The 12,889-nt window shown below is 40.8% G+C and overlaps 2 protein-coding genes across 5 annotated transcripts; one reads left to right on the top strand and one right to left on the bottom strand.

Moving 5' to 3' along the window:
* Window positions 1-4,816: 4,816 nt before the first annotated feature.
* On the bottom strand, window positions 4,817-10,788 carry mon1bb (MON1 secretory trafficking family member Bb). 4 transcript variants are annotated; one of them, XM_026167595.1, is made up of 8 exons: window positions 10,465-10,522; window positions 10,430-10,431; window positions 9,866-10,059; window positions 9,132-9,226; window positions 8,449-9,042; window positions 7,279-8,071; window positions 6,745-6,892; window positions 4,817-6,042 (listed from the first exon to the last, which is right to left on the bottom strand). In XM_026167595.1, exons 1-8 carry the CDS (start codon window positions 10,514-10,516, stop codon window positions 5,815-5,817), a joined length of 2,106 nt encoding a protein of 701 aa, XP_026023380.1. In that variant the 5' UTR covers window positions 10,517-10,522; the 3' UTR covers window positions 4,817-5,814. The 4 variants fall into 4 exon arrangements, with proteins under 4 accessions (XP_026023380.1, XP_026023377.1, XP_026023378.1 ...); XM_026167592.1 differs by lacking the exons at window positions 10,430-10,431; window positions 10,465-10,522 and adding an exon at window positions 10,620-10,788 and having other exon boundaries at window positions 9,866-9,979; XM_026167593.1 differs by having other exon boundaries at window positions 9,866-9,979; window positions 10,286-10,559.
* Window positions 10,720-12,665, top strand: tcta (T cell leukemia translocation altered). The gene is made up of 3 exons (XM_026167597.1): window positions 10,720-11,061; window positions 11,147-11,198; window positions 12,047-12,665. The coding sequence occupies exons 1-3, from the start codon at window positions 10,851-10,853 to the stop codon at window positions 12,087-12,089; spliced, it is 306 nt and encodes a 101-aa protein (XP_026023382.1). The 5' UTR covers window positions 10,720-10,850; the 3' UTR covers window positions 12,090-12,665.
* The last annotated feature ends 224 nt before the right edge of the window (window positions 12,666-12,889 follow it).

Raw genomic sequence — 12,889 nt, 5'->3', positions numbered from 1 at the left:
TGGGAGTGGGAGGTTGGGGGGGATCTCTGCTTAGACTCGTTTCTCTGACCAAGATAAGCAGCAATGCATGGGAGGATAATATTCATGGTATTACATCAAAGCCGTTACTGCAGGCATTCACATTGAAACTATATCAGAAGGGGTGCAAAAAACTTTTTCTTTTTTTTTTGGTAACATTTGACTCCGGGACTTTGTTTTTCATGTGCTCATGTTTATTCAGCAGTTCTGGGAATTACTTGGTGCATGCACGATAACCATGCATCATTTGTTCTCTGACTGATATTGCTGAGCATCTGGCTACACCTGAATGCTGCATGTAGTTGGAAGTCTCAGTGAGCTCTCTCGCTGTATCCTGTAATCTTCCAGTCATTCTTGGATATATATTTATATTTTTTCCTCCTCCTTCCAGAAAAGGGTCACTTCAGAGTCACGTCACCTGAGTTGAATTAAAAAAAAATATATATAAAGGGAATTTATCTGTTATAACAGCGTTTTATATTTGAGCACAAAATTAAAAGTTTTTTGAAATAGATTTTTAAAAAAAAACTTTTTCAGGGATGAGGCTTAGGCTTTGGAAACGAGCACTAAAAATATTTTTTTATTTTACTATATTTTGAAAAACAAATTGAATTGAGCATTAAAGGAACAAGTGATTCCATTTGCTCCGAGGTCCCAAACTCTCAGTCCAGCTATGACGTGTCGTTGGTGAGACTTTAGAGTGTTTACTTAATTTTTCCATATTGTGAAACTGTACGGTGATATGAGAATGTCGGCGTACCCGGTGCAGCTACCTGGTTAGTTAGATGTGAAGTCACTACAGAGGTGAGATGGTTTGTGGGGGAGGGAGGGGCAAAAAGAAAAAAGTCTACTGCGATCCTCACTCGAGAATTTGCACTTGAATGCAAATGTGGCTGAGGAAACTTGAAAAGCACAAATGGTTACTTTTAAGGATTGGATTGGTGACTCCTGGAGCCATATGTGTGGCAAAACCTTGTGTGTGTGTGTGTGTGTGCGTGCGTGCGTGCGTGAGAGTGTGTGTGTGTGTACAGCTTATACATACATGTGTACAACCTCAGTGTAGTAAAAGTGCATGTGTATAGTTTTGTAAATATGTAAATGTATGTTTATATCGGCTTACATGAAGTAATTTAAGGAATGCAAAAATCGAGTTTAGATTTTAATTTATAATTTGTGGCAGTTGAGAGTGTTATTTAAAAAGTTAAATATTGAAAAGATTTATGTATGATGCTACGTAGCTCTTTGTAACAGTGATGGTATTCGCCAACATATGGAACATATTCTCTAAAAGCGAGGAGGCACAAGACCTTAACTCTGTGGGCAGAAGCTGCTGCACCTGCCTGCAAGTTTTGTTCGTTTTTTTTCCCTTGGTGGCACAGGAGATTTTTGATCTTGTCATTTAAATTGTATTGCAAGATCTATAATCTGCCCGAGACAATATTTTCTCACACAACAATAAATGCTGTTTGAAACAGTTTAATGTGCGTAGCGTGTTTTATTTTTATTCGTTTTAGTGAATTAAATGTATTGTTTGAAGATAAATCTAAATGGAAGTAAATCATCTACTAAGACGTCCTTCCACACGGCTAATAAATATATTAGCAGTGTGTAGCACATTTCTACATTGTAGGTACGTACTGAAGACATCAAATATATGAAGCAAGATTTATGATAATGTAGCAGAGAAAAAATTGAAATCAAGTTAACAGCACCTCAGATTAGAGCCCAGATAAATGCCACACAGAGTTCCAGTAGCAGACACATCTCTACATCAACTGTTCAGAGGAGACAGCGAATGAGGCCTTTATGGCCAAATAGCTGCTAAGAAACCACAACTAAGGAAAAGCAACAAGCAGAAGAGATTTGTGGCCCAGAAACACAAGCAATGGACATTAGACCAGTGGAAGTCTGTGCTTTGGTCTAATGAGTCAAAATCTGAGATGTTTGGTTTTGCCTGTCATGTCTTTGAGCGACGCAGAAAAAGTGAACGGATGATCTCTACATGCATGATTCCCACTGTGAAGCATGGAGGAAGTGGTGTGATGGATGCTGCTTTGCTGGTGACACTGTTGGGGATTTATTCCAAATTGAAGGCACACTGAACCAGCATGGCTACCACAGGCATCCTGCAGCGACATGCCATCCCATCCGGTTTGCGTTTAGTTGGACCATCATTTATTTTTTAACAGGACAATGACCCCAAACACACCTCTGGGCTGTTTAAGGGCTATTTGCCCAAGACGAGTGCTGCCGAATGGCCTGGCCTCCAGAGTCACCAGACCTAAAACCAATCGAGATGGTTTGGGATGAGATGGATCGCAGAGTGAAGGCAAAGTGAACAACAAGTGCTCATCATCTCTGGGAACTCCATCAAGACTGTTGGAAAACCACTTCAGGTGACAAACCTCATGAAGCTCATCGAGGGAATGCCGAGAGCGTGCACAGCAGTGATCGAAGGGTGGATAGTTTGAAGAATCTAAACTATAGAACGTGTTTTGAGTTATTTCACACTTTTTTGTTTACTACATAATTCCATATGTGTTCATTCATAGTTTTGATGCCTTCAGTGACAATGTACAATGTAAATAGTCATGAAAATAAAGAAAAAACATTGAATGACAAGGCGTGTCCAAACTTTTTATTTTAATAAAAAAATATATATTTTAATAGAACTTGGAAATCTGTTCTGAAGGGCTTCCACCTTTTACTTAATGTTGTGATTTGATGCTATATAAATAAAATTGAATAGTGCAAAATTCAACAACAGCTGCAACCAGAAGGGAGTGAGTGGACCACCAAAGGAGGGAAGATGGTGTTCTCTATTGCATCAGTACTTCTTCATATCTAGTATGTATGGAGAGTGACAGTTTGAATGGAACAAGCTGCATTAGGTCTCTTATTTAGAGAACCAAGGTTCCAACGTAACCAAACATCCAGAGACTTTTAAGCCATAGGACTGGAAGACACTTACAGGAAGTTCATTCAGCCTTTTTTTTTCTCCTTTTTCCAGTTTTAAGCACATAAATAAATCACACATATGACACAAAACTATTTCTGTTTATTAGCTGAAAATTCTGCCTTTGTAAAACATACCTTGAAATGATGTTAAAATAATGGCATGTTGCTCTCTAAGACCAAGTAGACAGTAAAAAATGATATAATCCTTAATGCTGAGGGTGCAAATAAAAAGGAACCATAAAAAAAAATCAAACAGCCTTGCAGAATGGAGCCTTGTTCTAAATCACTGTTTTAAATTTCAACCATACATTTTTTTCTGGCCACATCACTGAATTACTGAGTCTCTCCTGGAGGAAAGCTTTAACAGTCTTTGCTCGGTGAAAATCTTCATTATCGTGACTTCATCATCATCAAAGCCACTTTCAATCGGAGGAATGAGAAAAGTGCCCAAGGTTTCAGTGTAGACCTGTTCATTTACTAATAATAAATGCCTTCTCTGCTGGTCTTTTACCTGACATGTCACGACATTAGAACAACACCAGACAAAAGTTGCAGATTTATCAGCAAACATCACTTTCATCCAAACATCCACAGATAAGGATTGCCCCTCGTTATCCCACTCTAGCCTCATTTTCGTCCGCGTTTTGATACTGGTGCAAATTTGACTCATTTCTTACAACAACTCCAGTGTCTACATTTTATATTTTAAAGGCGTATTGCTTTATGGGTAAGACATATGGGTAAGTTTACATCTTACCCATATGTCTTCCTTTTATAACCTTACCAATTTCTTTGTATTTGCTACAAAGTTTGGTCACAGCTGACTGGGAACAACAACATGTTTTACCACAGAGTTAGAGTTACATGTTCCCTTTCATTATTTCAGCTGACAGCCCTTTTGTTGGAGCCTCGCTCCTTTTCAATCAGCAACAGCTGGTTAAGCAATGCAGATCCTCCCTTTTAACTACACACCTTGTTGGATATTTAGATATCTGCAATTATATGTTTTATAAGTGGGAATAACAAAACGCTTCTATATTTTTATCGATAAAATTAAAAATGGGCCATTAATTTTAAACCATTTGGTTCGTTCAAGGTATGTTTAATGAAGACAGTGTGTTCGACTACCAAACAAAACTTGTTTTGCAATCTATCTATGATTTGTTTATTTGTTACAAACTGCAAGATCATTTTTCTTGCCGTGGGTTTTAAAGCCAAATTGCTTTGAAGCTATTTTGGTGACAAGTTGCTCCAACATGTTACCAAGATGCCTTTCCTTCCTCTAAAGTCATCACCTACTTTTAGCTTTGACTATATTGAACAGTACAGCTGCACAGAAACAAGATGCTAACACTTGTTAGCAGCCTGCACTTGTTATGAGTCATGCCACATTAAAGCTGGTGGAATGCAAGACTTACCGTTAGACTACACAAGGTGATTCTGATAGTTTGAGGCGAAATTCCTGGTGATAAATATTCAACTAGCACTAGTTTGGTTTCTGCAAAGCTACACTGCTTTATAAAAAGATGGAAGGTTCAGAATTTAAGAATCAAAGACGTGATATCAATAACAGCTTAATTAATTTACCAGTTATGTCATTTGGGGTTTCTTGTAAGGACATATATAATGTGGCACTAATTAAGGCATACTCCCTTCAAACCATAACTTTAAAAGTAAGTTTTAGATATTTCTGTCATTCTTATTTATTGCTTGGCTGTACTGTACATCCCCAAAACTGCATGTTAAGCTCACCTGCTTTTCCCATGCTTGGCTCTTTCCACAAAACAGTCATCTGATTTTTTTTTCTCTTTGTAATAGTCCACTTAAATAGGACAACTGCTTTTATGCATCCTGGGATTTATTTTGTAACACTACAGACAAACTCTTAAGACTTGACAGGAAATTCCTCATTGGTCACAAGGATGAAACAACTTTTCAGACCACCTTTAGAAAACTATTATGCAAAAAGAATACCTGAACTCACTACATTAGATGTCATACTAAAGGTATCTGCAGAGCAAAACATGTGAGCTCATTGGCATCTTCCCACCTTATCAAGAAACTGATAAGGTCTGCCTTGTTTCAATGGAAACACTTAACAGTGACAATAATCAGGCTGGGGTTCCTACTAATCTGCTGCACAAAATGAAACATCAATAAAACTCAAAGTCTCGTTTCGAGTCTAAACATCAGCAAGATGAGAAACGACATGTTTTCAAATTCTGTGAAGGAGGAAAAACATTCTGCTTGTGGCCTCATGTGACTCACGCCGGGCCTCTCCCTCCTCTGGCAGTTCCAGTTCTTATTCCAGTTTATGCTGATCCCAAAAAGCACACACGCTAACAACTTGTATATCCTGTTTTGTGACATCATGTTATGCAACATAATTTTGTGATTAGGGCGAGGAGATAAAGATTATGAACGATCTTATCTTCCAAAGGTAGTTTAACTTAATTTTTCCTCCTCATGCTAACTCATTAAATATGTAATATATGTTCCATTCACTGTTCATGTTGTTGCTGTAATAAAACAATATAAAAATGCTTAAATACACCATTGCAAATATGTTCTGCCACAGTTCATTTTAAAATCTACTAATGTGCTTCTGCCCTGTTTCTGCTCAAAAGCAGCAATGTGATGACATGCTTCCTGGAGAACTAATAACACCGGTTTCAAAGACACCAGTCCTCCTTAAATAGTGTAAAACGTAGTGTTGGATTCCAGTGGTCAAAGTTTGTCGGTCTCGTAAGTGTCAAGAGGGTTGAAAAATATCTTGAAACCAGTGTACAAACTATTTTTGGATGAGGCAGAGCCACTTCTATTAGTGCTAACAGAGTCCTATAGAAGAGATAAGAAGCCATTATCTGTGGAGTCTTGCTGGTCAGATTTGCCTCCTCGAGAGCTTTTGCTGGGGTTTGGAGTGGTTGAATACTTTGGGGGGTATCTGATGAACAGACGGTCCTCCTCCTTTTTAATCCATCTTAGAAGCTTAGTGATAGCAGTAATGGCACAGGCCTTTGTCACCAGGGGGCTGAAGCAGGTGTACAGCTCAAATTTACTTGTGACCTTGAGTAAAGAAGAAAACAATCAAGAGAAGACTGTGAAATACATTTAGGAATAAGAAATAGAGCTATTACATTTCTTGCTATGTTAGATGAGAAGATCAATGATGCTTCAGTTAGGAGCTGGTTATCTTAGCTAAGGAAAATACCTGGAAGCAAGCTAACAGCTTTTTTTCAACGCCTTCTGAAAAAAGCTTCCCAATGAATGGACTATTAAGCCCCAGTTCCAAGGCTTTGTGCTAAGCTAAGCTGCCACTTACTGGCAACTGTCTTTCTTTTTTCTTTCTTTTTAAAGGTATCCCGTTCAACTGCTCTTTAATGCAATTATCTAATCAGCCAATCACATGTCAACAGTTCAATGCATTTAGGCATGTAGAGATGGTTGCATTTTCTGCTGAAATGATTTGAGTGACGCAAAGTGTGAGCATTTCAGAAACTGCTGATCCCCCCCCCCCCGAATGATCTGAACATTGAAGCAGATGGGCTTCTGGCTTCTGTGAGCGAAACACAGGCTCAACTGAGGACTGTGCCATGAAAAATTAAGGAAGTTCTGAAAGCAAGAGAGGGTCCAACCAGGTACTAGCCAGGTGTACCTAATAAAGTGGTCGTTGACTGTTTTGAGTGTAGTGTCGATCTTTTGGAAGAATCATTTCAAAGTTGGACAAACACAGTAAGAAAGAATACAACCACAAACTAATGTACGTACCCAGGCTAGCAGAGTTTCCCTCTCAGCAACATGGTAGATAAGCTTAAGGGGTCGTGAGGTGCTGTGGATGCGGCCGTGCATATAACGATAAAGATCCAGCAGTCTCATTTTCTCCTCTTCACTGCTGTATGGTGCCTCCATCTCTGGGCTACATACAGAAAATCATCATAGGACACAAGTTACACACAAAAAACACCCAAAACATGTTCAATAACACTGTAGTGGAAAGAGAAACACACAATGCTTGATTTGTAAACTATTAAAACTCCATTTCTAACACCGACAGGACAATGTTGCCTAAAAATATCTTAGTGGGCACTTTTGTACTTCTCACACATGATTATTATCATTAGCAGCAAAAGGTTTTTAAACTTCTACACAGCTAGAAGATAATAAAATGTTATGCAAGACAAATATCACTAACTAACATGCAGCGCAAACACTCGGCATGTTTGCATTTTTAAACTCTAGTTTAGGCTCATATCAGCCTTATGCAACTGCAAGGACAGCAAGCATACACAAACAAACACACACCTGGTGAACTGAGTGAGCTGGCGGTAGTTGTCTGGCACATCAAAGGGCTTGTACATGAAGTGTCTGAGGTCTGAGACGCCCACCTGGCTCACACTGTACGTCTGAGCTTTGGCAATGAGGCTCAGGGAGTTCTGAGCCATCATAGCCTCCTCTATCTTTCTCTTGCACTCAGCTACAGAGTAAAAAGCCTCTTTGTCTGTCGAGAGCAGCAGCAAACAAACAGTGCATTCTGGAGGGTCCAGGTAAGAAATGTATGCATAAAAGTAACAGTCAGGATTAAAGAGCGGGAGGCAAATGGGGGTCCAGATCTCGCCAGCCTGAAAGGCAGAGGAAGCTCCAATGAGGTTAAGCAGAAGGTGAACATCAGCAGGCTCCAGCCGCGAGTCCTCAATGACTGTCTTTTCTTGGACGATGGTTAGAAGCTGGTTCTTGGCGATGAGGATGGAGAAAACGAGATTGGGTGTGATAGCTTTCTGCAGGATCTGGCTGAGAGAGTCCCTGAGAGAGGAGGCTAGAGGCAAGCAGTGCACTGCCGATAGCAGGAAGCTGGGGTCAGAATCCACCAAGTTGAGGAGACCATCCAGGATCTTTTCTGAGCCCGCTAGGAGTCTCCTCAGGTCGTAGTTTTTCTTGTGTTCAAAGATGCGGGATATACTGGCCTGAGTGAGCATGCTGATGATCTGATAGTAGACATAGAGGAGCTCTCCCCGCAGCTGCTGCTCAGACTGATGACTGCTGGAGACGCACACCAGAACTAGGGGCCCTTTCTGCAGGAACACTACGGTGTGCTCGTCTGAGGGAAGGGGGAAAAAACATGAGCAAATGTCAGAAAAAAAACAACACAAAAAAACAATCAATGAAAACTAAAACTGCTCCTAAGGATACCACCGATCCCCTAAACTCACTGTTCTCAAAATAAAACAATACAGGGAATGCACTGCTTATTATATTTCAGATACTGTTCTCTATGGTCCAGGAGCTTTTTGACCAGCTGGCAACAATTTTGCCCTGTACAGTGAGTCAGAGCCACACTTGCTCTTGTTGGTGTGTTTAAAAAAAGTCAGATTTCCTTTTAACGTAGTGAATATGAACATGAAAGTGGCTGGAAAAAACCATCATAGATAAAAATCTGTTCAAATTTGCATTTTGGCCGACGCCCAACATTCTTACCTGAGTAGACTGAGCGAATGATATTATCTCCACTTTGGACAAAAGACACCAGCGCCATCATCACTCCCATTGTTGATGAAAGAGCCTCTTCGCTGCCATATCGGGAATAAATGGGCTTACCGGCTTCGCTTAGCACAAAAACATGTTTCCTGTGCTGCCGCCAGCTGTCAGCTGTAACATCCTCATCGCGATGAGATGTAAATGACGAAGATTCCAGTGTGCCTGCCTCCAACAGCGGGGACGACCTCCCCTTCACACCTATACCTTGTTCTTCAAGCTTGGCCTTGGCCAGCATTGTTACAACAAATTCCCCAGAGTCGTTCTGGTCATTGTCAGTGGCATCATCTTCAGTTGTTCCATCAGTTGGCTGCGTGGACGCGTTGTTTTGGCACTCGGTTTCTGTCTCTTCGGGCTCTAGCTTCATCACTTGGTCAGAAGGAGGCTTCTCATCCAAACCGAGATGCTCTGCCGAAACATCTGGTGGGTGCGAATTCAAAGGCTCGATTCTGCTAACAGCGGCGCTCCCATTACTCTCTACTGAATCAGGAAACATGTGATTCTCCAAAAGGGAGAAGGAGGCTGCCAATGAGTCAGCTACAATGAAAACAAAAACCAACGTGTGATGTAAGTGATGAAGATTAAAATTAGACAAGCTTCAAAGAGTGATTACGTAGCTTATTTACCAGGTTGATTACTCTCTAAAGGGCTATCACCAATCTTCACTGCCGCCGCCTCTCCTTCTTGATGATTGGCTGTTTCCATGATACCATCCCAGTCTCTGGAAAGAATAAAGACAGAGAGGAATAAGCTGCTTTATAAATCATGCATTGTAGTTTTTGCAGATAAAAATCAGAGATCCCATGCATCTCCAGTCTGTTATGAATAGAAGCACTCATACTGGACCAGTGGTCAGGTCACATGATTACAGAGGAGAGTTACTCCAACTCCAAGTTACTAACACTGTGGAATTTAAACCTGATTACAGCTAGCAGTCTGTCTAATGTTACACTACATATCAACACGGAGAAACGGGACTAAGTGGCTGGTAGATTAAGAGCGCTAACGTCCGCATGATAACAACTTATCTACACATGCACGATAAATTTCAGACGTCCTGTAATGCTTACCTTTCTAATAAGTAACTAATAAATGAACGCTGACTGTAGTTACACGGCTAACACTGGGTGCTAGCAAGCGACACATACAGATCAATTTCATGGCCTTGGCTTAACAGTGCTCATGCAGCCAACCGTGGCTATCTAAAATTAGCCAGATAAACAGAGAAAGAGTGAAACTTACGGTTTTGTACCGTTGACGACTTGGACTGAATGTCTAATGTCAACACTGACTTTTATCAGCAGCCCCACTGCAAACAAGCTGTCAAGAATGAGAAGCAGAAAACAAATTTTCCCCTTACCGAAGCCGACATCCGGAATCTCTGATGACAACTTCAGCTGACCAATCAGCGCGCTCGCTGGCGTCGGTTAGTCCCGCCCCTCCCCACTCTCTGGTTGTGGGCTCGTAACAGAAACTTGAAGAGACAAATCTCAGATAAACGTGCAGCACATGTATGGGTGCTGCTGTAGCAGATATAATACAGCGAAACGCTTTCTGTGACAAAGAAAGAACGGAGAACTTAAACCCCCCCAATGTGAATTAAAACAAAAATGTTTTACGTCTATATTGACCAATAAAATGTTTTTTTTTTCTGGATTAAACTAATACTTAAATCCAGTATTTTCCATTTTCCGTATTACACTGGTGGCTAATACTAAAGCTAGCATGTACTCCCGTCCCCAACTTGAACCTTCTGACATCTGTCGTTCCTATAGCACACCTCATTACCGTCTTGCTGTCCTCATACATGCCTTTAACCAGGGTCCCTCCTGACCGCCTTCTCATACAGTTCCTCTCCTGGCAACCAATCATCTTCTTCAAATACACAAACACACAGTGCAGGTAACTCTGACCTTCTCTATACTTCTCCGTCAACACTCACTGCTCACTGATAGTCACCTCTCTTTAAACGAGCTTCAACGACTCTTTCCCATATCTTCATGGCACACATGAATCGGATTGACGGTTTAGCTGAGGTTTAAAAAAAAAGGGGGGGGGGGGGCATAACACAACCTGGACAAATGATGTCGAAATATAGATTTTTATCCACGCACATTTGTTTAACTTCACTGTGTTGGTGCTGAAAGGCTCTGTTGTGTACGTGATGAAGTAGTCGTCCTGCGTACCACGTCACGTCCGATTGCCTCTCCTCTCCGTACGTAAACATCATAACGGTAGAAATGGGGAATATGACATCTCCAAACCAGAGTGCTGATTTATAAATCACTAAAACAGACACCGCAGCCCAGTCACTTAATTTGACACCAGTTGAATAAACGGACGCCATGGAGGAGCCGTGGGACTTTGAGTTTCTGTCCCGCATTGCTGACAGCTGCCTGTCGTTTCTCTCTGAGTTTGTAGACGACTGGCTCGCCAACGACATGAGAGTGTCCATATTCAAAATACTCCTCAGCTGGTTAATTTTTAGTCTAATCGCCATTCACTTCGCGTGGAAAGTCTATGGGAATACAGTGAACGATATGTATTACAGACAAGGTGAGTTTTTCCTCCTGCTTACCGGTGCGCTGCCTGCTAAGTGAGCGCTAACACGCTAGCTTGATCTGTGTGTGTTGATTTTCAGGGACCGGACAGAACGGAGGCACACCTGATACAGCTGCACACACGAGTGGATGGTAGGTGGCCGATTTCGGGGTCAGGTTTGCATTGCACAAGTGATTAATAAGAAATCGTGTTCATTATCACCGCACCATCACCAGTCACTTTATTAGGTAAACCTTGCTAGCACCCAGTTTGACACTCTTTTTGCCTTCAGCGTTGCCTTAATTTTCCATGGCTTAGATTCAACAAGTTGCAAGTTGAGATAATAGCATCGCACATTTGCTGCAGCTGTGTTTTGGCTGTACAGCCATTAGATGATGAGTACACTGTGATCACAAAGAGATGAACATGGTCAGCAACAATACTCGGGTAGGCTGTGATCCTCAGGCCCAGAACTTGACAAGAAAATATGCCCACACGTTTACAGCACCAACATGAGTGAGCCCATGTGAATTGTAGCCTCAGTTTCTGTGCTGTACTAAACTAAAGGGAGTGTCACGTGGTGTGGTCTTCTGCTGCTGTGGCCCATCACCTTCAATGCCCTACATGTTGTGCATTCAGAGATGCTCTTCTGCATAGCCCAATTCTGATGGTTGGGTATTCGAGGCACTGCCATCTTCCTTTCAGCTCGAAGCAGTCTGGCAATTCTCTGACCTCTTTTTGGGCACTTTGGCCCAAAATGCTATAGCTTACTTGACATTTTCTCCTTTTCGGACCAGTGTCTCAAAATCCTAGACATGCTTGTATGAAAAAATCCCAGTAGATCAGCAGTTTCTTAAATACTCAGACCAGCTCGTCTAGCACTTGTGCCATGCAGTAAGTTGCTGCCACAGTTGACTGGACAGAGGTACCTAACAAAGTGACTGGCAAGTGCATGTTTCACCACACTTAAATGGTTTATTAGATTTTGTTATCTTTGCAGGGAAGGTAAAGCAGGGGATGGTCCAAAGATTCATCGGGATTAATGGGAGCTTGATCGCTGGACTTTACCCAAGTGAAGGCTGGACAATTTGTATGTCCCACAGAGACACGAAATGCACACCAGTTTTTGGTTTTTTTATTCATTAACAAAGCGTTACCTTCCATGGATTAAAGATGGTGTTGAGACAGCTTCACCTTCTGCGAATCACTTTAACAGTGTTAGAGTGATGGCCACTATTCATACAATGTTTAATTTGACCTCTTGATACTGCTCACTAAGCAGGACCTTATTGTGCATAAAGAACTAAAAGGACGTGTTTAACTGGTCACTTGGTGATACGTGATCAAGACTGTACTTGAATGGTGCATGAAAGGAAAACAAATCATCATTTTCCAAGTAATGACACAGGCTCACATGTATAGTTTTTGTAATATATATACATATATAATACGCTGATTTGAGTATTGCATTGACTTGTGTATGTGAATATTTATGATCCAAATAATTTGCAGTGAACTGTGTGATTTTGTTTTTGATTTTTTTTTAATCTTTGCTGTATTATAAATGGTCATCTATGGTCATTTTAAAATCAGACACAATAAAAGCAGATCATGTTTTATATCTTCAGTCTTTATTTTAACAGGCATTTTGCATTTAGTTCATTTGAAATCTACATTAAGTAATATTTTGGCAAACAGTCAAAACATTAAAAAATAAATAAATAAATGAAGCACAAAAACTTGAGGGGTATTGAAACAATACATTTTTCACCAAGGCCACTTTTAATGTTATTCTGTTTACCTCTGGAAAGATTAGCGGAAGTATACAAGAGAGGACTTTTAA

Source organism: Astatotilapia calliptera, chromosome 5 (genome assembly GCF_900246225.1).
Source record: "Astatotilapia calliptera chromosome 5, fAstCal1.2, whole genome shotgun sequence".
Lineage (NCBI taxonomy): Eukaryota > Metazoa > Chordata > Actinopteri > Cichliformes > Cichlidae > Astatotilapia > Astatotilapia calliptera.
The sequence above is the reverse complement of the archived record's forward strand: the minus strand, read 5'-3'. Positions and strand labels throughout refer to the sequence as shown.

Bases quoted from the DNA above. Each gene is read 5' to 3' on its own strand.
- tcta (XM_026167597.1), top strand. From the start codon at position 10,851: ATGGAGGAGCCGTGGGACTTTGAGTTTCTGTCCCGCATTGCTGACAGC. The intron at 11,062-11,146 runs GTGAGTTTTTCC...GTTGATTTTCAG, and splicing joins CGATATGTATTACAGACAAG to GGACCGGACAGAACGGAGGC. The intron at 11,199-12,046 runs GTAGGTGGCCGA...TTATCTTTGCAG, and splicing joins GCTGCACACACGAGTGGATG to GGAAGGTAAAGCAGGGGATG.
- mon1bb (XM_026167595.1), bottom strand. From the start codon at position 10,516: ATGTGTGCCATGAAGATATGGGAAAGAGTCGTTGAAGCTCGTTTAAAG. The intron at 9,043-9,131 runs GTAAATAAGCTA...TTTTCATTGTAG, and splicing joins TTTAGAGAGTAATCAACCTG to CTGACTCATTGGCAGCCTCC. The intron at 8,072-8,448 runs GTAAGAATGTTG...CCCTTCCCTCAG, and splicing joins CATTCGCTCAGTCTACTCAG to ACGAGCACACCGTAGTGTTC.